The sequence below is a fragment of the Pangasianodon hypophthalmus genome, chromosome 10 (assembly GCF_027358585.1).
Source record: "Pangasianodon hypophthalmus isolate fPanHyp1 chromosome 10, fPanHyp1.pri, whole genome shotgun sequence".
Taxonomy (NCBI): Eukaryota; Metazoa; Chordata; class Actinopteri; order Siluriformes; family Pangasiidae; genus Pangasianodon; species Pangasianodon hypophthalmus.
Window position 1 is genome coordinate 6,573,793 of NC_069719.1, and position 24,837 is coordinate 6,598,629.

The 24,837-nt window shown below is 38.0% G+C and overlaps 1 protein-coding gene across 1 annotated transcript; it reads right to left on the reverse strand.

Moving 5' to 3' along the window:
• Positions 1 to 7,888: 7,888 nt before the first annotated feature.
• On the reverse strand, positions 7,889 to 19,855 carry ythdf2 (YTH N6-methyladenosine RNA binding protein F2). The gene is made up of 5 exons (XM_053237629.1): positions 19,439 to 19,855; positions 17,389 to 17,468; positions 14,376 to 15,980; positions 10,339 to 10,401; positions 7,889 to 8,925 (listed from the first exon to the last, which is right to left on the reverse strand). The coding sequence occupies exons 1-5, from the start codon at positions 19,485 to 19,487 to the stop codon at positions 8,902 to 8,904; spliced, it is 1,821 nt and encodes a 606-aa protein (XP_053093604.1). The 5' UTR covers positions 19,488 to 19,855; the 3' UTR covers positions 7,889 to 8,901.
• Between the last annotated feature and the right edge of the window lie 4,982 nt (positions 19,856 to 24,837).

The following is a 24,837-nucleotide window of genomic DNA, read 5'->3' on the forward strand; positions in this document are numbered from 1 at the left end:
TAAAATAAAATAAATAATAATAATAAAAAAAATAATAGAAAACCCAATCCCTTGAACTGTCCTTCTCTGATAATTAATATTTATTTATTATTTCCCCTCTCGACTAATAATTCACCCTGATGTCCTTTCAAATCAATAAAACCACGCATTATATGCACAGCTGATTTTAAGATTAGATTCCACAAATCTAATCTAAATACCCTGAATAATATGCTCCATTCAATTAAAAAATATATAATGCATAAAATCCAGCCTCGTGCTCGTTTTGTAGAGGGAATGAGCTATAAGAAAAATCCTACTGTCATCTGAATAAGCGAATAATGCTAAAGCACAATCTGATTGTGATTAGTATTGATTTTTATTTATAATTTGCTTATTATATGCCATTCAAGACTGCTGAGAGAGATCAACTTTTTAAAAAAAAAATATCTGAAACATTTAAGAATCTCTGCAATGCATTTGGACACCGTTATTAGGCCTAAACTCTTAACTGGAATTATTTTCACGCATTTTCTGATGTAAATACAAAAGTAAATATAAGGCTATAGACAGACATTGGCCACGCGCGCGACTGGCAGCAGTCTGATAAAACGCGCGCGTGACTGAAATCCGCCCTCGACCCCCAACCTTAACACAATGCAATAATGCAAAAAAAAAAAAAAAAAAAAAAAATTTACAATGCTATATAATGTATAGCTATATAGCTACAAATTTACACTCTCTTTTTAAATATATAGTCAGTGACATACAGTAATCAATATGTAGAAAATACATTATGCATTTTATAGAGTAAATATATAGTAAATGGAATTGTATAAATGACATGGCTTTATTTTTATGTTCATATTGCAATGCATGCTCACCAGGTACAAATAAAAGTATAGAAATGCATAAAGATGGCAATAAGATGTACAGGATATAAACAATAGAAAGGTATATGATAAATATGATATTTTTCTGTTATTCTTATTTTGTTTATCTGTTAATGCACTTTCTGTGGGAATATATGGCATATAGATGCATTCATTTTGCATCTACAAATGTACAAATGTACATATATATGCATGTTTTGCTATGCAATCTATCTATCTATCTATCTATCTATCTATCTATCTATCTATGCATAACAACACATTGATTTTATATATTTAATATTCAATATTAAATAAGAATATGGTTTTAAAAGATTTGAGATAGCTTTGAATTTTAAGGCTTTATCTTACAACTAATTGTGAATGTCTCTGCACATGCATTGTGTGTGTGTGTGTGTGTGTGTGTAGCTATATATACATATAAGTATATAAATATATACATAAATATATATGTGTGTGTGTCATTCAGGCCACTCGGTTAACAGACATTTCTGCTATCTACGATCATCCCCTTGGTGTTTTTCATCAAAAAAATTATAAAAAAGCACCTTAATCTTGTGTCTTTGTGGTGGTATATTTTGAGACCCTGATTGGACAAGACTGAAAGGGGGTTGGGGTTGGGGACGGGCAGACGGTGACTGTCTAAAATGCACTGCTCTTACAGACACGTGCCGTCCCCCATCCTGCTGTCGTGTCAGTGTCCCTTGAGACTGTGTGTTCCTCTGGGACAGCAAAAGAGAGTGAGATGCAGAGAGAGGTCAAAAGTGGAACCCTCAGGCACCCTGATTTAGAGAGGCCATAGGCATCGCCACGTGCCACTTCACACACTGTTCAGTCCAACCACACACACACACACACACACACACATGCACAAATCCACACAAGAACCCAAATTTACACACTTCCTAAAATGCATGTCTATGATCACCCACATTACTACAGTATCTACATGACTTCTTGCAATCGCTCACACAATTTCCATCTTTTGCAATAATGGACCTAAATCTTTAATGAGTAGAAGGCCTCTAGTTGATGGATGGGTTTAACCTCCCTGACAGGTCGACCGTTGGAATATTTACCAAATGCAACGGCGTCTTCAGCACATCTGAATAAAGGGCCAGAGAGAGAACAGATCCACTGCTACTTTTCTTTGGGGGGGGGAAATCATAGCTCTGTGCTTTCTGCTATTTACTGTCCATGTTAAACCATGCAAGGATATTACTACAAAATATAAACTCACATACATACAGACATGCTGAATAGCAGATAATCCTATGCTGAAAGCAGAAACAAACACACACACACACACACACACACACACACACACACAAATGTCTACAGTATATACAGTGCTGTCTTAGGCACATGCAAAGAAGGGCTGTAATGCAAATATGCCTTCAAAAATAATGAAATTAAATGTTTCTACATAAAAAATACTTTAATGTGCAGTAAACAGAAATAAAACTAAATGACAAAAACTAAAATAAATAATAATAATAATAAAAAAAAACTAAACAACAAACACACACAAATATATACATATATATATATATATATATATATATATATATATATATATATATATATATATATATAGCCTCAGGTACAGTTTGTGCAGTTTTATAAGTAAATGAGCTGGTAAGTTTTACTGAGCGTCTTGGAGAATCCGCACAGGTCTTCTGGAGACTTTGACTGTCACACTTACTTTTTTTTTTTTTTTTTTTGTATGCAAACTCAGAAGCCTTCATTATTTTTTTTCTGTCTAAAGAAATGGTCTGTTATGTCTTTCATTACTGACATACAAAACATTTTTCTGTAACATTTCATTTTTGGTTGGAAAAGTAATGTTTGGAAATGTTTTTTGTACTGACTCAATAATAAATATGCACTGTAATGTACTGTAACATACATATACATATATATATATATATATATATATATATATATATATATATATATATATATATATATATATATACATATATATATATATACAGTATATCCATGAATACATTGAAAGTAATTGATTCAAAAATATCTCACTATATCTTGTAGTATAAAAATCTTATCACAATTCAAAACACATCTTTTTTGCTCTTTTGTGTGTCTGAAGGCTGTTCATTTGACAGACCATGTTTAAAATCCATAAAATGTATAATTATAAAATATCCACTCTTCTTACTTTTGTTTGTTGGTGCAGGTGTGTACAGGGAAAAAAATGTGTGAGAAATAAAGTTCAGTGTTTTGTCATTCAGAATAGTGGACTGGATTACAGCTTTAAAATTCACAATAACATTACAAATTCCTCTTTGTGACATATTAAAAAAATAAAAATCGCATAATCTAGTAACATTTTTGACCAGTGTATATAAAAGCAGCTGCCCTTATATCATGCTCATGATTTTTACAAATCAAACACACACTTAATGCATTTTCACAAATTCCTGCCAACATGAAACCCATGGATGCTCTGAGAGGAATTCTGGGAGACTCATGCCAGGGAATTTGCAGGAGATGTGCTGCCCTCTATTGGCCTGGGCCTTTTATTTCTGCACCATGCCGCCATTTCCTGACTAGTCTCTTTTCCTTAAAGGACAGTGTCCACCTTTTTCTCTCCCTCATCAAGTTTCAACACACATTTACATATTTCATTATTAGGAGCTGGTTGAAATGGGGATATGCTTTAATTTGAGCATTTGGAGCATAATTAATAATCTCTGATAGTCTATTTGTAAAGACTTTGCTATACTTACTTACCTGAGTAGCTACACATGACATGAAGTTCATGCTGAAAGGTTAACAGACAGCACTATGAAAATGCAAAAGTCTTATAAACCCAGTGCACTTGCTGCTTGTTTGAGATTTTTTTAAACTTCAGTCCTGTCTTTAGTTGTGTACTTGTCTGAGTCCATGACCGAGATGCCTTTTAGGCACTGTAACTCTTAAAATTGAACTTTATTTGAAATTGAATGTAAGAAAACATCCATCCATCCATTTTCTGTACCGCTTATCCTACACAGGGTCACGGGGCAGCCTGGAGCCTATCCCAGGGGACTCGGGGCACAAGGCGGGGGACACCCTGGCCACGGTGCCAACCCATCTCGGGGCGTAATCACACACAACAGACAATTTGGCTGATGTTGCCAATCAGCCTACAGCGCGTGTTTTTGGACTGGGGAGGAAACCTCCAAAGCAGGGGGAGAACATGCAAACTCCGTGCACACAAGAATTGGAAACCCCAACCCCAGAGGTGCAAGGCACCAGTGCTAACCACTACCCCACCATGCCACCCTGTAAGGAAACATACCTGTAATCAATCAAATGTGTTAATCCAGGTACCAAGCGCTCTCTCTCTCTCTCTCTCTCTCTCGTTAGAAATTGCTGCATAGCTTAACGGAATTGAGTTTTTTTTAAAGCATAGAATTAGCAAATACACAAAATGTGGTTAACTAGCATTCATGCTAATGGCATGAGGAATTTAACGACATTCTAATCATTAACTTAAAATGTATTTTTAAATGAATACTTTCAATCTATAATTTGAGTAGAAGGTTGTATGTTCAAAGTCAATATCACAACATCATTGAAAATAAAGAAAGAGGAATGCGAGAGGTACTCTTCTTCTTCTCACGATCTTCAGGAAATTCAAATGATGTAAGTTCTTTCTGTCACTTGTAGAATATTCCAAATGTCATCGGGGTAAATTTGTTCAGGTTTCATTGACTAAAATGTACATTTTTTATACGCTATAATGGACTCATGAGTTTTCAAGCATGAGACGTTAGATGCAAATGCAAAAGTAATAAGATTTTTAGTACTTATTAATATTTTGAAATATTTTAATGATTATTTCAAGTGTAGGTGTGGGTATAGTGGGCTAGGACATGCTGTTTTCTACGTGTTGTAGAGGTTTTATTAATGTTTTAAGTAAATTATCTGACACATGCACATAGCATCATGTGAAGGACACTTTACCTGTGTCTTTCACTACACTAGTTCTCTGGCCTACCATGTGTTTAAAGCTCAGTTCATTACTTAATGTACCAAAAGCTACTATGAAACAAAACATTTTAGATATATTGCTAGTTTACTTAGATCTTTCAGCCTCACGATAGCTTTATTACCATTTTTTTGGTCCTCATGTGGAGAGACAGTAGCAACCAAATAGCAGTCACTCATTTTCAGCAGGCGATTGATCCTGGTCAGGGTGGTGGTGGATCCAGAGCTTATCCCGGGAACAGTGGGTGTGAAGATGGACGCTTCTTCGCAGGGCACCACGTACACACATTCACACCTAAGGTTGATTTATCTTAGCAAATCCAAGTACTGGTATGTTTTAGGAATGTGGGAGGAAACTTGAGAATCCAGAATAGACACAGAAAGAACATGCGAAACTCCACACAGACAGTAACCCGAGCTCATGATTGAACCGGTAATACATTTATCAAGTCTCTTAAAGCTAATGGACCACCAAGCAATTTCTTTTCTTTTCTTTTTTTGCATAATTAAACATTCAATATGAGCCTGTTCTTAGAGAGCTCTGTACTGACCCCTAGCTGCTTGGATGTAGTGAGAATATCACCCTCATTTGGATTGTGGAAGTCCTGCTTAAAAGATAGCAAACGTTTTAGTATCATCACAGTTTCCCAATCCTGGTCCTGGAGTATCCGCTGCTGTGCAGACTTCAGTGCTATCTCTGCTCCCAGGATGCCTGATCCAGCTCATTTACAGCCCTTCCTGAGTTGAAGTGGGTATGCTAAAGCAGGGAAAACACTAAAATGTGAAGAACAGCAGGGTACTTCAGATCAGGGTTGGGAACCTGTGCTCTGGCAAGCCTTGCATTTCATCAGTCCAGGAATTTTGAAGAAAGTTTGTTAAACATGAACACATTTGAACAAAGCAAATTCAATTGTTAATTCATCTTCATTAAAAACACTTTATTCTGGTCAGGATTCCTGTATTCCAGGAATACACCCTGCCAGTCCATCATCTGGCATTTCCATTGTCAAACACACATACAATCACATCCAGTGGCAATTTAGCATAGCCAGTCCACCCACTAGCATGTCTCGGGGAGGTTGGATGAAACTGGAGAACCCGGAGGAGGAACATGCACATACAGTAACCTGAGCTCGGAGACCCTCAAGCTGTGAGGTGGCCCTCTGCACCCCCGAGCTATACCCACAACACAAACCTACTTGTTACAACCTAACATTGTCAAGCTATGTCGCAACAAATTACTTACTTTACTCACCAAAGGATATTTAAAGAACAAAATTAGGAATGGGAGAACAAAAATGATAAATTCATGTAGTGCGGCAGAAAAAAGGCATAACTGACGTACAAGAACGAATTTCCCACATTTTACTATTATTATTTTTACATGGTCCAACATTAATTGCTTCCAACTTTCTCATAGTGTCTGACTGCAAGGTGTACAGATGATTCACCAAATTCATTTTCCATTACACACTATCTCTAGCCATTGCACTGAACTCACAAGATAACAGCAGACAAAGATACAAATCATCATGCATATTGACTTTCCCTGAGGTGACATGATCTAAACGTGGCAACCATCATGGCAGGAAGGCTTGTACTTTTAAGTGTACATAAGTTAACCGATTACATTATGTAAGACAAGTCAAAACTACGATGCCTCTGGATATTGTAGATTAGTCACTAAGAACTTCTGCTGTAACTACACAGACTGTCCTGTGCTCATCCCTGTACTCATTTACAATACACTCACACTGAACATCCTTTCAACACATTCAGTACTGATTGACTTTACATTATACACCTGTAGAGGAGGAATGATGTGTATATTAGCAATTATTATTATACAAGACGACGATTGGTGCCCTTTTGAGTCTGGCTCCTTTCAAGGTTTCTTCCTGAGAACGGTGAGATCTTGATAATCTGCTTTGGCATGTATGTAATAAACAAAGACTAGCCTGTGCTCATCTTCACAGTACACTCATACTGAACATCCTTTCAACACATTAAGTACAGTTTGACTTTATATTATACAGTTATGAAAGAGTAATGCTTTATAATAATTGCACTATCCAGTGTCACTCAGAAGAGGATGGGTTCCCTTTCAAGTCTGGTTCCTCTCAAAGTTTCTTCCTCATGTTGTCTCAGGGAGTTTTTCCTTTCCATGATCATCTTTTGGCTTGCTTATTAGTAATCAAAATCTGCATCCAGATGTCTGTACAGCTGCTTTGTGACAAGGTCTATTGTTAAAAGTGCTACACAAATAAAAAAAAAGAATATGTAAAAAGGGATGTCAGCCACTCAACTGTTTAAGAAAAAGAAAAAGAAAAAAAAAAAGTACAGAGTTGAAAACTAGCACTGCCTAATTACTTAGTGTGTCTGCTCTAGTCAAATGCACACACACACACCCACCCACGTGTAACATTAGACCATACATAATTTGACATCTGTTCGCAAGCACATCTTCATTTCAGCTGTCAGCAGAATCAGCACTTGAGAAGTCTGAAGTGTTTTTTTTCATACCAACAACCGGCAAAAAGCCTTTCAATTCTCTCCGTCACATTCTCACTCATTCAACAACCACCACCACATCAAATACAACAAAAACATATGGAACTCAACCATAGTTGTCTGCAAACTTTTGAATGTATAACAATTTCAAAGACCAGACTTTGGAAATGGGCCATTTTTGCAGCACAATCTATCATCACACCCACTGCTCATCTTGCATGCTAAATCATATCTGTTTTTTTTTTCGTTCTATATGCACAACTGCGCTCGAACAAAACTGAACCACACTACATTTTTTAGCAGCTTTTTATTATTCTGATCAGTGTCAGAAGTTTTGCAGGACCCCTTTTAAATGCACGAACATTAACATACTACAGGAATGGTGGGTGGAGTACGCAGGCGGCTACTGAAGGGATCGAGGGTGAAGGGGAGAACCAGGCGATTTGGGGCATGGGTTAGTGTGGGGAAGTGAAGAATGTAGTCAAACAAGGTGAGAATGCAACACGTCTTGTGCTGAGTATACCACATTTATTTTCATGAACTGAGTAATAGAAAGAGAGGGTCCACAGCCCACCTCGCTGCTGACTTAAGAAACAGAGAAGAGAAAGAAAAATGGATGACAAGAAGAGAGCAGCCCATAGCAACATTGTTAACTTGAAGGGAAAAAGGCAAAAAACAAGGTCAGAGAAGACTTTTAAACACAGCCCCATTTTTGCACACCATAAAAAATTATACAAATGACAAACTGAACATTTCTTGGTGTTTGCTTAAACTGTCCTGACCAAAACCCGCTCTTACCTCCAGGCATAAAACAAACAAACAAACAAAAAAAAATCCTGAATATTCATTATGATTAAATGATTTCACTCTTATAAGCAAGGGCTAAGGACGTCTTTCCTTTTTTGTGAAAGGCAATGACATTTTGCACAGGCTACTGTAGAATTATTCACAATGTAACATCCACTCAAAGGCCACTCCCACTGTGCATCCTGATGGGATCATTTCCAATGACACAAAAAAAAAAAAAAAAAAAACTGGGGAGAGATTAACAAAGAAATGAAACAGACTGCCCGTTCAGGCAGGGCCTTAGAATCCAATACTAAAAAAAATCCACTATAGACTTTAGTGATGAGGCAGACCAGCCTTGCTCTTGGACTGTAAAAACAAAACAGTTAAAAAAAAGAAAAAGGGAGAAGAAAAGAGGAAGCAGCAAAAAAAAAAAGGAGAATGGGACGAAAAAAGGAGCGAAAATGATCACCTAAGCATCCTATAGAATTAAGTTGTAGTCCTATGAATAATCGTTTTTTTTTTTCCTTTACTACAAGTTCAAAGTAAGTCTTTTAAGTCAACAGAAATCAAGAGAAGAGTCTTCATTTAGGTTTTTTTTTTTCATTCATTTTTTTTTCTTGCTTTGAATCCTTGGTTAAGTCTTTCCCCAGAATAATCAGTGAAAACATCTGGATGTATAGTTGGGGAGAGCAGGACCATGTCAGTCTTTTTCCCCAAAGAGAAGTGGCTTTTACTTGACACGTCCTTGACGATCCTAGGAAGAAGTGAAAGTGAGAGAGAAATCGGTAATCAAAGAATAATAAACCTTCATAACAAATACAGGGCTTTATAAATGGTGTAGCTGATGCCATACACATATATACTTATTGCTAGCATAAAAAAAAAAAAAAGCCTGTCTGGAAATATAACAATTCAACTGGACAATTTCACATGATGCTCATTCAAGAGTTTTGGCTAGTTGGCAAAAAAAAAAAAATGCCTCACACTGCCTTTTGTTTTATTGCTCCTGACAGTTCATATTTACAGCTGCAAATAATTAAAAAATAAAAATGAAATACTACTCTTCCATCTCTAAGAGAAGTGCAATACACTATGTAGCTTTTATTCCGTCATATTACACCCATTACACTCGACTGCAACACAAGGCTGATATCAAGTACTATTTTAAAATCACCAGCCACAGGGCAGAGTATTACTACACTTTTTTTTTTTTTTTTTTTTGCATTTTATGCAGCTGTTTCTGATGAAGTCTCAATCTAACTTCTAGAAATGACAGTTCTGTAAAACCCAAAGCCTCATGTACAATTTGAGCTTTACAGCTTTAAATAAATTTATCTACATTTTTACAGTTCAAGCTATTTATATTCCGCTGGCCGCCTACTCCCTGCTGGCTCAACCCAGAATCAGGTCGAGCCAGCCTTTCTACTCATCTCCAATTCTTCTTTGCTAATTTAGGGTGAAAAAAAAAAAAAAAGTACTATCACGAGATTCAGATGTAATTAAGCATATTCCAAACATGTAATCATTTAGAAGAACAGTGCTTGTGCAACAGTGTGGTTTTTACACGGTATATTTTAGTGCTTCCTTGCTTCAACACATCAGATTATTTACCAGACTTGCGTTAGTTTAACATGGACGTGCCGGCCCTGGCTAAATCATGACTTTTGGCTAGCTGGATAATTTAACATAATGGATTGAAATACTGTTGAGCTTAGCAGACTGACACATTCGATTACAGGTTCACCATTCATGTGGGAGTCTGGTTTAATACTGTTTCTAATTAGCATGTCTGCTCATGCTGTACTAACTTCTAACTTCCCTCTAACAGGCCTTTAGCTCCATGGTGTTCTTAGAGTCTGGATTGCACTAGCATGAGAATGGGGTTTTTGATACAAAGCACTTCTATAAGTCACTCTGGATAAGGGCATGCTGTTTTAAAAAAACAAAAGGGGAGCACTTTGAAGGATTTGATGAAATATAGTCTTATAAACGCCAAACTCCATTTTCTGGTTCTTTCAAAGGAAAAACTGATTTGTTCATAAATTAGGTGAATAATTGAGAATTCAGTGTTGCATAAAATCATTACGATTATTATTTTTATCCATTGTCAGGCAGCCCTACAAGCAACCAACGTGAACAACATCCCTTTGTTCAAGGTGTGCCTTACCTGCAGTCTGTAGTGACTCCGGCTGGGATTACTCGAGTATGGGTCGTTCCCCTGGACCTCCACCTGCACAAGTTTAAAAAAAATAAATAAACAGCTGTAAATTTTGTGCATTCAGCTATGGAATTAGAGATGGGCAGTACTGTCACTGTGAAAAATTATAGCTCCAAACCACTAGATCATAACCACAAAAAAGTCAAACACAAATCTACCATCAGCTACTGCTATGTACGGACACTGGCGAAAAAGAGACAGGTCATATCTGGCATTTTCCGTATAAACAGAAAACCCTTTGTGATGAGTGAAGAAAAAAATGATATGATCATCAACACAACAGCATGGCAACCAGTCTACAACTTTCAACGGTGTATTTAAATAGATCAACATTAATCTGCAGTTGTATTTTGGCTAGAGGTGAATCAGAATGCTAATTTGAGATGCACTCAGTGGCAAGTACCCAGAAAGAAGAAAGAATTTTTTTTTTTTTAAATTAAAAAACAAAACAAAACAAAACAAAAAAACAAAACAAAAAAAAAAACCTCGACTAGGGGATGGACGAGCTCAGGGAGTGAGATTTGGGCAGATTTGGGCTTACCTTGCTGATGAAGACGAGCAACAAACAGACACAACATGACTAGCACACAAAATGTGTCATGTGCATTAATGTGAATGTGTAAATACACCACATTCAAGCTACTTAATGAGAAATCTGTCTAATAAGCGACCTCGACTAGGATTAGGCAGGTTATCCGACTAAACAGAGTTTAATTCAGGTATATAAGTGAACTGTTTTTCATGTGCAGTGACTCATGAAGCTTGTGACACAAACTTCACGATCACAAATTAAAAATAATCACGTAATTAAATTGTGTAACAGGTTTGCAGCGTAATTCTGAAGGACCATGATAAAATATTGGTGTTCAAAAGGCGTTAAACACAGTATTGTTAGGAAGTGATGCTGTTTAACAGTGCATGCACACTGCACATGGCACGAGCGTCTCCTTCTGCAAGCATGTTTGAAATTTTTAGTTCTTATTTGTTTTCTTTTACTTATAAAGTATTTTGTATTCATAAAATGGAGACATAATAGTAATTACTGGATGTGAGAAAGGAATCTGAATTTTGGGTGCTCAGTAACTTAGATGATCATTTGTTGACCAAAATATTGTACAATACAATTACAAAGCACAATATTACAACTGGTATTTGTATGAAAGTCAACATTTGTGATACCTTTTCTTGGTAGACACTGAATAAAAGTATTGCTGAACTCACAACACTAGGTAGATATTAAACTACTGGATGCCCAAAGCACAGGAGAGCTATTTATTCTACCATTACATCCAGTTTTGAACACAACACTGTACAGTTTTGAATGTAATGCATCACAGGGACTGTATAAAGATGTCTGAATTGGGCCTGAATTGTGATTCAAACTGAACAGATTTCTGAGGCCTCAGAAGTGTCAGAAAGGCATTTCACACAGCGTGGGCCATGGCATGACTGTCTGCACTACTTCCACAGTGGCTGGCCAGCAGACTCGAGAATAAATGAGCTCTGACAATGTGTCATACATTCTCTCTGAAACACGTTTATTACAATGTTGCTTCATAGAGAATCTGCCCTTTTAAACTGATTCCTCATAGCCAAAAAAAAAAAAAAAATTTTTGTTTCTTTTATAACTTCTTCTGTAACTAGGCATGTTACCACTAGAGGAGTGAGTTTGTATGGAATTGGTGCTGTAGGCTGCATACTTCAGTTTAATATGGAACGAGAACAGAAGAGTCATATGAGCATTCAAACTTTCAGTGACATAAAATTTAAAAACCCTAAACCAAATAACATCTCACATCACATGCACACCTGTATTATAGTCCATCACATAAAAGAATCCCACTGGACTATGTGATTTTGTATTGTGTTCTTTCTCATTTCCATCAAATCCACACAACTTTTTATTTGAATGGACAATGAGAAAAGATGTGCTCTCATATTTCTTGCTGATGTTTCTCTCTCCTTTGTTGGAAAATGTAAATGCTCAGAGCTTTCCAAAGTTCATTAGGATTTGGCTCTCAGAAGCACTTCTGACAAAGCATAAACCAGGCCCCGAAATACAATTTACACAGGATTGGATTTACATCTTACTGCTTTATCACCAGATCTAGCTCAAGCCAAGGAGCCAAGTAACACAGCTACAGTAGCATTTAGTAGCCAAGTAGGAATTCTATATAATTTTGGCCAGATGAGGTCAGCTTCAAACAAAGTCGAATGCTTATTTACTTAAGCACATTCATGGAAATGTAGGGTTAAGTTCCCGTAAATCTGGCTCTAATACGGAGATGTGTTTAGGCATGTTATAAACTTGTATCTAAACTCCAGGCAGCAAACTGCCGCATGAAAGCACGTGTTTTAACAATAGGGGCAAAGCAGACTGAGTAACCAAACAAAACTGACAACTGCTGAACGCATTTCTATACACAACTAGTAGCTAGCCCGTTGTTACCCTGCCAATTCATACTACTACTACTACTACTACTACTACTACTTCACATATACACACACACACACACACAGTATAATGACCAGAATTTCTACCTCATATTAAAATGCACTGATAGCCTCTTGTGACTGTATTTTGTGGCTCATGTACATACAGTTTAGCAAGTATATGTAGATAAGATGCATGTAGATACAATACATAAGTTTGTGAACACCTAACCATCACACCCATGTGGGCTTTTTGAGCATCCCATTCCAGATTTAGTCCCCCTTTGCTGTTACAGTAACCTCCACCCTCCTGGAAGGCTTTCCACTAGCTAACGTAAATTGCAGCTTTTCACCTGCCTTTCAATCGGATACACTGTTTAGCATCAGGGCAAACTAAAATGCAGCAGTGCTGAAATAATCTGAGTGCTGGCAGTTAAATGAACTTCAAAATGACATTACAGAGGGACACAAAAGGTGATTTGTCTTCTCTATGACTGATCTATTCGCTGTGATGCCACATGCACCTATTGCCTACGAATGAAGATTCTACACAGGACACTGTTTAATATGCTACTTGTCCTTTCCATCGTACTAACCTCCTCTTTGGAGTTTCACACTGCAATAATCTTTTTAAAAAATGAAATCCTCCTGTGGGATTTTTGAAATGCAAAACCCCACATCAAAGCCTTTGTTTTATTCCGACATTTGCAACACACAGCTTTGTACAGTGAAAATATCTTAAAGATTCTACACTTGCAACAAATTCATCCTGATTTCAAAGTATGCATACTGATTTCAAAGTATTCGATTAAAACACCTTAATAAATAAAAGTAACAACGAAAAACTGTACTCTAATCTTTAAAGATGAAGATGTAAAACAAGAACAAAGTTGGAATCGTCCGTCTTCTATCTCTTCATGTGTGGTTCTGTCTTAATGGTTTTTATTGTTTTATTCATTTATTTCATTTTATTTGTATTTTACTTCACTGTTACTATACAACACCCTTTTGGCTGCCACTTGTGCTATAGAAATAAAGGAGATCTGACTTGACAAGCTTTTGCACAGCTCACTGATATGTTTCAGATCATTAAAAAGCATGTACTGCCAAATGAGTTGCTGAGAAAAATACACATTCAAATTGTGTGGGAATATTCAAAACTCCTTGTTTTGTGCTTCAAATCTGTTGTGTATCGTTGTCAAGTTGTATAAGCTTGCACAGCATCAAATATCATAAAAAGATAATTTTTCCCTACTAAAAGAACTTCACTCATAAAATATTGCACCTACTATCTACCTCTAGTGAGAGCTATGTAATGACCCCAGCTGCTTTACATACAGCACTAGCATTCACTAAATGTTTGTATTTTAGTTTGAAGCATGCTGGTGTTTTAGCGACTGGTCTCAAACCTGACTCTGGCACCAATTGATGGAGCGCAGTGGTAAAATGACAATGTTGGTCAACACTTCTGCAAACTCCCACACTGAGTTATTTATACAAGCTCAACAGCAGTCTAGACAACTTTACTCACTTCTGCAAGTGGGAAAGATTACCTTTTTAACACTTTCCTCCTCCTCCTGGCGCTTCTCATAGTGCGAGAAGTCGTCAAAGATAGAGGTGGTGTGCTTGTAGCCCGCGATGATCTTGAGCACCTGCCGCGCCTTGTCGAGCGGGACCTCTTGCGTGTCACGCGAGTTGGTCACTGGCTTGTTCTCGTTGTTCTCAAGGCGGATGTGACGCAGCTGACTGTTGGGCACGTCCTTGACAAAGATCCAGCGCACATCAAACCGACCCTTCCACTTATCCTGCGACCACACGCCGGCACACGTGTTGTAGTCCACGGGTGAGCGCATTTCGGCCACACCACAGAAATGGCCGCTACCGTTGACGCTGAAAAGCAGGTACAGGGGGCCCTTTCCACCCAGAGAGCGGTATGCTGCGTCCAGTCGCTTGTTGCCATGCTCTGTGCTGCACCACACGTTGTACTTGATGGAGCGATGGATGTCGTCCTCCGAGTAGCTCTTAATAATAAACACACGTCCCTGTTTGGGGTTCCAGTCAAAGTCCTTCGGGTTGTAGTTGTTGACAAGGCGCAGCTTCTCAAGGACCGGGTGCGGCTCTGGTGGCACACTGACTCCACCTATTCCGGCACTGGGAGGGGACTGGCTGGCCCCACCTGCTGCATCTCCAAAGCCGTTGGCACGATTACGAGGAGGGACCCAGCGGGTCTGTTGAGAAGGTTGTGGTGGAGGGGGTGGGCCTTGAAGTTGGGGCGGAGCCATACCTGGTTGCCCATTAGGAGCCTGGGGATGCTGTCCTAAAGCAACAGTAGGGGGTGCAAGCTGTCCGTTGGTGAGGGGAAGCTGCGGCACCCCTCCGGCAGGTGTAGCTGGCTGAGGGGAGGCCTGATTGGGTGGCTGTCCATTGGTGGGCAGTGCTGGCTGTTGGGGTGTTGCTGCTTTCGGCACCGCCCCTTTGTTATCCCATGTGCCAATATCCATGTTGTGTTTGATTGGTGGAGGGGGAAGGTTCGTGCCCCCCAAGGTGCCTTTAGTCTTGATCTTAGGCTGGGGTTTGGCAGGCTTGCTGGCGATGTCCGCCCAGGACGCCACTTTGGCAGGCGCGATGGAAGGTGCAGGCATGCTGGGTGCTGCTGATACCTGATTCAAAGGTCCTCCAGGAAGTCCAGAACCAACAACTTTAGGTGTCATGTCTCCTGCCCCGATCTTAAGCCCTGCCATACCCTGGTCCAAACTGTTCATCCCTACAGCCTTGTTAAGAGGCTCATTGGCGGTGAACGGAGACTGTCCATCAATCACAGCACCCCCGAGTGAGCTGGGTGCGTAGGCATAACTCTGTGTGGACTGTCCCTGAGAGCTGCTGCTCCCCCAGGCAGAGAAGTCGATCCCACTGGGGAAAAAGTTGAAACCATGCTGACCCAGGAAAGGGTTGCTCCCAAGTGCCCCTGACTGGCCAAACATGGCATCCGGGAGGAAGTGGTGCTCCCCATTGCTAAGCTGTCCATAAGAGGCCAGGTAGGGCATGGGAGGATCACCACCTGTGGACCACGCCGCTTCATTAAGCGAGTAGGTGAATCCTATGGAGGGGCTATAGTAGCTAGGCATATAGGAGTCGGACATGGCCGTATATGCATTGCTCTGCAAGAATGGAGAAACAATCCATTAACAAACAAACATTAATAAAAGCACAGAAAGTTTAAAAACTCACTATAAAGCGGTAGAAATAATTCCACTCTCTGATCCAGTGGGCCATGCCTATTGTGATGATGTTTAGCTAATTAACACACCCTTTTTGATTAAACTAAATAGAGAAAACACTAAAACGTACAGGACAGTAGAGCATTAGACATAAAAGATTTAGGTTTAAGCTTGCAAAGCAAAAATTAAATCCTCACACGACCCCGTAATATCCTTGAAGGAATCCTTTGACTGCACCCCCAGACAGAGGAGAGTCCCTGTTCATTTTCATGGGGAGTAACTAGCAATTATGCAGCCCCACCTCCGATTTTACTAAATCTCAATGTGCTCAGTCACACATTTCATCTGACTCGGGTTTCTGGTGCTCGTTTACCACATGCCACTGTTTCAAAGCTAGATGAGTGCACCCAGAGTGTTATGTTATACATCTACAAGAATTCAGTGCTGATGCCATATCCATCTCATCCAAAATGGGTCTTCATCCAAGTGTCGCACATAATATGTAGATGAAAATAAATAACGCCTTAGAGTCTGTTCCTCAGGGTACAATAAATGTAGGAGTAAGCAGATTTAGTATTTGGGATTGAAGATTTATAAATACATTCAGCCAACTAAGTATTATGTAACGTAGAAGAAGAGTTTAGGGCAGCGATTCTCACGGTCTGGGCTAAAGACCCAAAGTCTTTCTTCTTTGGGCATTCTCTGATCTAACATAGCTTAACATGGAAGTTTAATCAAATTTAGTCAGATTAGAAAGAAGACATGGCAAAGAGAATGGCTAAATCCATTTATGTTTCTGTTTACATATTTACAATATAAGGAAGAAACAGAGGCAGAGATTAACTACAGAGGAACCCAGAGATCCTTTTTGTTTCTAAACAGGCAGTAATATTCTGTAAATTGCTATATAAATTTGATTTCATTAAAAAAAAAACCACACAAGAATGTATTATTTGCACTATACCACTAAACAGACACAGGTGTTGCACATGAATACTGCACTTCTGCCTCTTGTCTCTTATTACACAGTTTCCCACGATTTGCAAAGAAAGAGCTACCAAAATCACCACACAAAGAACAAGTGTAAACTTAAAGAAACTAATCAAAGGCTTGTTTCCTGCATCCTTCATGTTGGAAAAAAGTATGCAGAATGTGCATACTCTGAATTGTTAATTTCCAGTGAAACAGTGAACAATGCAGTTACAGCATATTCTATTCAGGAAACAAAGGCCTGTGACCAGGATGCAATTAAGGAGGATAATAGGCACCGAACAAGGAGCTACAATAGTTGAGTCACCATTTATGTCTCCAGGCTCCCTCTATTGTGTGGACGTGTAACAGGACCTACCTGTCTGGGCTGAGCGTTCAGATAAGGCTCGAACTCATCATCATTTAAAGTCTCCTTTTGGGCAACAGCTCCGTTTTGCACTGAAAGAGGAAAAGAAGAGAGGTTACTCAGCACAGTCTACATATACTGAACCTCAGCTGTAGCCACACACAAATTCCACTTTTACCTCAGTCACAAGTGACGTTTGCGAGAAGTGAAATTTATATCAAAACGTATGACCCAAATGAACAACTAGTCACTCCATGCATTACGTGGTAGAAACATATCATGTGCTTGGTTTTCAGCCCTTCTATTTGTGGCTTATGAAAATTATTGCCTGCTGGTTAAAATACCAATTATCGTTCTCTTTTGGAAAGTAAAAAGGTAGAGATAAATATCATGCCACACAGATCCGTGTTGCAAAAAAAACACACGAGAAGACAACGGTAAAGTTCTGGACAAGAATCAAAAACAAAAAACTGAGTTTAAGTGCATGTTAACTCTATATATGCTACAATTCTGAGAGCTCAGATTGCTGACTGAAGAGAGGAAAGAATAAAAGAAAAAAAGGGGGAGAAAAAATCCCCTAGAGATTTTTTTTTTTATTAGGCACAGTGCCATAGATCTTAAAGATCCATCACCAGTGATCAGTGTAGTGTAACCAGGAATGCATGATTTAATTTTAATTTCATGTAATCGTACAAAAGTGGTAGAGATCAAGATCGATCATCATCAGAGCTGTCATTTGTCATTCTAGTTATTACAAGCATAATTAAGTGGCCATTTATGCCGAATTGTTTTAACCCTTGTGTTCTGTTCGGGTCAAAATTACCTGGTTAAAACACTTAACTAGACTAGGAATGTTTTGAACTTTATTTGCTTGGCTCATTTTCTCTACTGAACATGAAAAACTCACACGGTAAATTCACTTTTGGGGCGTCTGCTACACCCTCCAAGTCTTATATCCAATCACACACACTCCTACATGAAGGAGCATCCTCAGGCATGAGAGGTGGCTGTGTGTCTCTTTACCGTTCCCAGAAAACACATGTATTCAAGATGGGTCATTTCAAATATTATTTTTTTTGGGTCAGTATGACTCAAACATTACATTCATTTCTAAGAAGTGAACAGAACACAAGGAGTGTTGTGACTAACAAAACTAGAAAAAGTGCTTTTACTATGATGCAAAAGGTTTCAAATCTACATTTAAAAATGGATCCACTTTGTTTTAGTTCTTAGAGTTAAACTTCATGAACAAAAAGCTTTCAGAAATTAAATATACGACACTCTAAGGGTTCATTCTTTGCCTCATACATATATTTGAATAGTTAAATTCCTGTGATGATAAAGATAGTCCATGGGGTAATTTATATACTGTATGGTACCTGAGTGCAAAAAGTTTAATAACCCCTGGTACAGTGCACTAGATAGGGAGTATAATCCATTATTTTACACGTTATGAACTGAACTTCTATAGGGACTAAAGAGGCATTTGTGATTCAACCCAAGTCAGCCAGGTAACGATAGCTAGCATGCAGTTGTAGCTAGCTATCGATTACTAATTACTGTTACTACGCTTTCTAAACGCGTAAAAAGTTAGCTAACTTCATATTTCTAGAGTTTCTATGATCTCGTGTAGGGGGGAAAAAACCTTATAATTTTCAATAAGTTAGAGAAATATGGTTAGCTGAGCCAGTACACGCATCACTAAGTGCACTTCCTCAGATTCATCTCCAGTACACTAAACCTGGCCTGACCGCTAGCAACGTTAGCCAGCTAGCTACCTTGCTAACTGGCTACCTAACGTGGGCTCATAACGCACTGTTCCGCCAACCCAGACTAACAGCAGACGCGTTGACTGAGTACTTCAAATAAAAAAAATAGCGTATTTGCTCGAAATCCAAAGAGAGAAGTGTGTGAGTGTGTAAGCGACTTGGAGAAAATGGAGTAAACTACAAGGCCTACGTGCTAGTCGTGTAGTTAGCATTAGCGCAGCGCGCGGATCCTCAGCCCCACGCCAACAAGCCACACTGCACCCTGGGTGCCTTCTCACTCCGCCTGTGCTTACCTTTGTTTCCTTGGCCTTTCGGTCTCTGGATTGGGTCCAGGTGATTCATGAAGGTTTGAGTTGTGAGGATGAAAAGAGGGGAAAATAAAAGAGATTTATATTGACCAGTGAGTCGGACAGCAGGTGGTCAGGCCTACCGCTGCACTGCACTACAGAGAGAGAGAGTCACTGCTAGCTACGGCGCTCGTGAAAGGTTCATAAAGTGCCTCTCTTTACCTGTCCCAGAAGGCTGCTGGCTGACATTTCCTTCTCCCTGGGGCCTGCGTATTTAATTTCGTTTTTTTTTTTCTTTCTTAAAGTCAATGCGGCAGGGTATAGGAAATGTCTTAGAGAGTTAGCCAAGTGTCCCTGTCTCTCTATAGAGCTTAAGTGTCTACACAATGGCGGGCTACAGTTCCTCTGCCGAAAGAACGTTTTTTCCTACCCGGATTTGGTCAAATCCCGCCTCCTGAATTATGATTGGCTACTGATTGACGCTCATACCCAGCCCGACCAATAGGCCATCGGAATCGTGAGCCTCCAGCCAATCGTAATCCGGAGGCGGGTCCTTTTTTTAGGAACACAGGTGGGAAAAATAATGTAGTGCGTAAGAGGCTTGACTTCAATATGGCTGAGCGGGCTCGGTCGCGGAGGATGCTCGGAAGATGCGCTCATTTACCACAACAGACTCGCGCCATCTAGCGGCAAGGAGTCATTTTTACAGCCTCGAGTCAGTGATGTGGTGCTGGGGTGCGCGATCTGATTATAGTATCGCATCATAGAAAAGTATCGATTCTTTTCTACGATACACGATAAGTCTCACGATATATAGATTTGCAAGAATAAAATATATTACAAACTAACATTATTTCTAAAATTAATTAAATAATATTTAACACTGTATAAGACAAACAATTTAAAAATCTGTAAAAAAATGTGCAGTAATAATAATAATAATAATAATAATAATACTTTTTTATATAGCATATATATTATATATATATTTTATATAAGGCCTCTCAAGGAGCTTTCATTGGAAAAGAAAATAGAAACAGAAGTACATAGCATAAAACATAGGACATAAGCATGTATCAAAAACAGTAAATAATAAAATGCAATTCAATAATAACAACAATAATGGTAATAATAATTAAAAAAAAAGTCATCAAGGAAAAGTTATCCTAAAGAAATAAGTTTTGAGAGAAGAATTTTGTGTATTATTATAACTACAAATTCTTAACATCAAATCCAGCTGATTTTTTTAAAATTATTTTGTCATTTTATAATTTAATTTCATTAAAATAAATTTGTTATTAAAAAGATTTCACTCAGTGACATCTCAGTAAAGTGTATTGTGACCTAGCTGATCATGATATTGCAAAAAACCCAAAGAATATCATTGTATAGGTTATGCAATTACCATCTTATCTTCTCAGAAATTATGACAAAAAGGTTTTAATGGAAATTACGCATTAACAGTCTATCAGTGTCCAACAAATATTACAAAAATTGGCACAGACATCCAGGAAGAGGTATTACACAATAAAACACATGATCCATGATGTACACCCTCAAGGTCTTATTTGCTCATGCCTACTTTTGATTCAGCATTTTAGGATTTTAAAAATAAATGGTCCTATTTGGGCAAAATATGTAAATTCTGTAAAATTTTCACTATAAAATCATGTTTTTTTCCCCCCTTTTTTAAAAGATATCATGCTCTTGATCAATAACAATACATTCATTTAGCAAGTTCATTATGTTAGGTTTTACATCTTGTGAAATGCCCTATAGTCAATAGTCTAATAGTACACCAACAAAGTAGAACAGTGATAGGAGTAGCTGATAAAAAGAACATTTCATTTTAATCCTATCAATAAGGCCATTAATGATGAAGCGAATAATTATCAACGATATCTGCTGTCATTTTGTTTATTGTCCACTAGATGTCACCCTAATAAAGCTATAATGCCCAATAAAGTTACAATATACAGTAGTAACAGATTTGCATGAACCATTTCCATGGTCAGGGGACAAGAACAGCTCTGTTGTGACAACAGTATGTGAATGTGAAAGTCTGATTTTTGAAATGAACTAAGAAGTGGCACCACCTAATCATGTATGCAAGAAGAATGCATTCGTAGAAGATCTGATCTGTTCCTGATCTGGTCTGCTACAAAATAAATGCAACACTACAGTGCTTATTTAAATGAACATGACCTAGATATAATTCTTAAGTCTCCATGAAATGCTTAGAAGTAATAAAACTATTGGTGGCAAGGTTTATCTGGCAACCTGTCCACCCATATAGTCTCTCTCATGCACACAAACTCTCATTAAGGAGAAAATGAAAAGAGGTAACTAGGCATGTATGTTCTTGTTTTATTATTCCAACCAGTCATCCAGTGTCATTGTGTCCATACAGATCATTACAACACCTCGATTCTGCCTTTCAGCCAATTCTGCATTGACCACATGCAGTTCAGTGCTCTTAACGCACTAAAGAATAGAAGTAAAGGGTGGTCCATTCCTCTTTTATCTGCTCTGCCTCTGCACTGCACTTATTTATACAGCTCACTAAGGGTTGCATGTGATTTTCTTAGTTATGAATCTAAGAACAGCAACATCTACAACAAACACTGAGGTCTAGAATAAAAGTTGAAATGCAAACAGTAGCTAATCATATAACTCATAAAATTAGTCACATGCTCAGTTGTAATCAAACAAAACAACAGTTCTGTAAAGTACAGTTCAATACAGTTCAGTTCTGTATTGGTTTGCTATTCTTTACACATAATAACAGGGAACTCATAATGTAAAACAAACACTGTCCACATTTCCATGGACAGCTAGATTGCCTAATCGGTGACCAATGAGAGAGGAGGAAAGTGACATCATCTGTCCCCTAACAAGCAACATAGTTACATTCCAGTCCACAGAGACTGGAAGTGTCCAGGCAGAGAGTGTGGCTTGTGCTGTCTGGCTGAGAGCCAGAAACACTGCCTTTTCCCCTCTTCTCTGCCCCATGCAGGGAGTGATGGGTCATGGGGTTGCTCTGACAGGTGGCTCTTATATTTATAACGACGCATGAGGAGTGATCTCAGTGGAGTCCCATGGCAAAATGGCTCGGGGGTGACGTTACCCTCATCTCCCTGAAGACAAGAGCTAGAAAAAGATCTCAGTCTGTATATATAGATCTGGAGGACAAGTGCAGATCTAAGATCAGTATTCTTCTTTTACAACTTATTTCTTTTAGCTGTTTATAGTAAAGCCACGCTGGTCCTACTCCAGGATTCTGGGCCTTGGAGCTCCATAGAATAACACCTGAAATCACGTTCCTCAAGCATTTATAATGACTAAAGTAACTTGATGAAGTTGCAGATTTTAGCTTGATTTTGAGTTTTTAGAAGTTCCATTCAGAGGTTTAAATATGCATGGAATAAAACACTCGAAGGCATGCTGTTACATGAAAATAATCAGTGACAGGGTGGTGTGATATAGCCTGACATGAACGAAGTTACTATTACCACCCTGAATTTGATTATTTTCCAATAACATCATGTCCTAAAGTGTTTTATTTCTCTGAAACCACAGCAATAAGTCAATGCTCACAGTTTTGTATTGAAAATGATGCATTATACTTTGAACTATTTACAGTTAAATTTAATGTTATGGAACATCCATGACAAGATTTAGTTCCTGTTAGCACAGCAGGTATAAACAGACGTTTCCTCACCAGGATCTCTTTTTCCTTTCTCTTGAAGTTAATAAGACAAAAAAAAAAAACAAACCCAAACATACAAACAAACAAAAAACCCAACCTCTGTGTACTGAAGACTCTCCCATGGTGGAAAACCTATTGACTGTTATGAAGCGCTGACACTGGAGACTCCTTCCATAAATGTTAAATAAACATCTCCTCACAGAAAACTTCACAAATATTAATGATCATATTTGCTAAATGAACATACTGTCTTTGCTAACTGAATCCATTAATTAGAGCAAGCGCATTAGTATAAGCCTGTGATTGATCTTGCAGATGGAACTACAGTCAGAGCTGCTGGTATAGAAAATGAATCATGACCTTCTGACCAATCAGATCTGAGAATTGAACAGTGCTGTGGTGTAATTATAGATATTTATAGTATATTCATCAGGCATAGAGTGTGTATAAGGTTTGATGTGTCTAAACCCACAGTCAATAACAAACAGTAGATACTTTATCACTTCTGAACAAAATTCAAAGTATGCACATATTTTAATATATCTTATAAATCTCATCATTTGAGCTGTGTGGAGGGCTGAGGTGATGGAACGTAACCTCCCAGCTGATAGAAGTGGCCCTGGCAGTTTGGTGTGTGTTATAATTAAACGTGTAACTGCTAAGTGCTGCTCTGAAAGAATTTTGTTTATTCACATCCAAAACGATGAGACTGTAGTGGCAATGTCATTCTAATCAGTAAAGGATGATGGGAGAAGTCGCCCCTCAATAAGAAAGTCAATGTACTGTAACGTTTGGATATGAGATTAGTATGAAGATGATGCATCAACTAACAAACTTGAAATGGGCTATAGGTTGCTCCAGTTCTCAGCAGAATGTCTAAAATATTTCTAGATTTATAATTTATACTGTATATCTCATTTAATATATGACAGTAGGCCATAAACAGATACAACAATAAAACTATGTTTTTAGTGAATTTAGACTATTAAAAATAGGTTTTATTAATTGACTTTATGAACCGATTCTGCACTATTAATGTAGTAATTTTGACAAAATGCTCATTGATAAAGAATTTGATGAGGAATGATTTATTTTAAAAATGATCAAATGTTGTTTTCCTATCTGATTTTAAAATATTTAATGTATAATTATTCATTATTAATGCCAACTAATCACAAATATCCTTTCTCACCATGCAGTAAGAATGATGATGATAATGATGATGATGATGATTATTATTATTATTATTATTATTATTATTATTATTGTTAACTTTTTATTACAATCAGAACAGGTTTGTGATTGTAACATTTCTTGTCATTTCATTGACGAACGTCAACGTAATCACCTTCTCTCTTTAGAATTTTGACAAATTTCACATGAGATCAGGTTAGAACGATTCACTTAATGGTTTACAGGATGATATGCAGCCAGCGAAACCACGAATCAAATAAATAAAAAAATATATGTGATATCACGCCACATTTTTACAAGGAATTAAATTAACTTAGCCCGTAAACGGTCTAGGTGAAGAAATCTTACAATTGTTTTAAGATTTAAAATTTTTCAAAATTCTTTTCAGTGAAAGAGTCGAGATTGTTGCCAAACCCTCCCTCCCCACTGACTATATTCTACATTAAATATGGTGTTATATGTAGTTCTTGATTACGGAACCATGCTGAGATTATTTTCATCT

What these genes read in the sequence shown, in the direction of transcription:
- ythdf2 (XM_053237629.1), bottom strand. Translation starts at nt 19,487, where the DNA reads ATGAATCACCTGGACCCAATCCAGAGACCGAAAGGCCAAGGAAACAAA. An exon ending in GAAAGGCCAAGGAAACAAAG is followed by an intron (nt 17,469 to 19,438) that starts GTAAGCACAGGC and finishes TTCCTCTTTCAG; the next exon opens with TGCAAAACGGAGCTGTTGCC. An exon ending in TGAACGCTCAGCCCAGACAG is followed by an intron (nt 15,981 to 17,388) that starts GTAGGTCCTGTT and finishes CCATTCTTGCAG; the next exon opens with AGCAATGCATATACGGCCAT.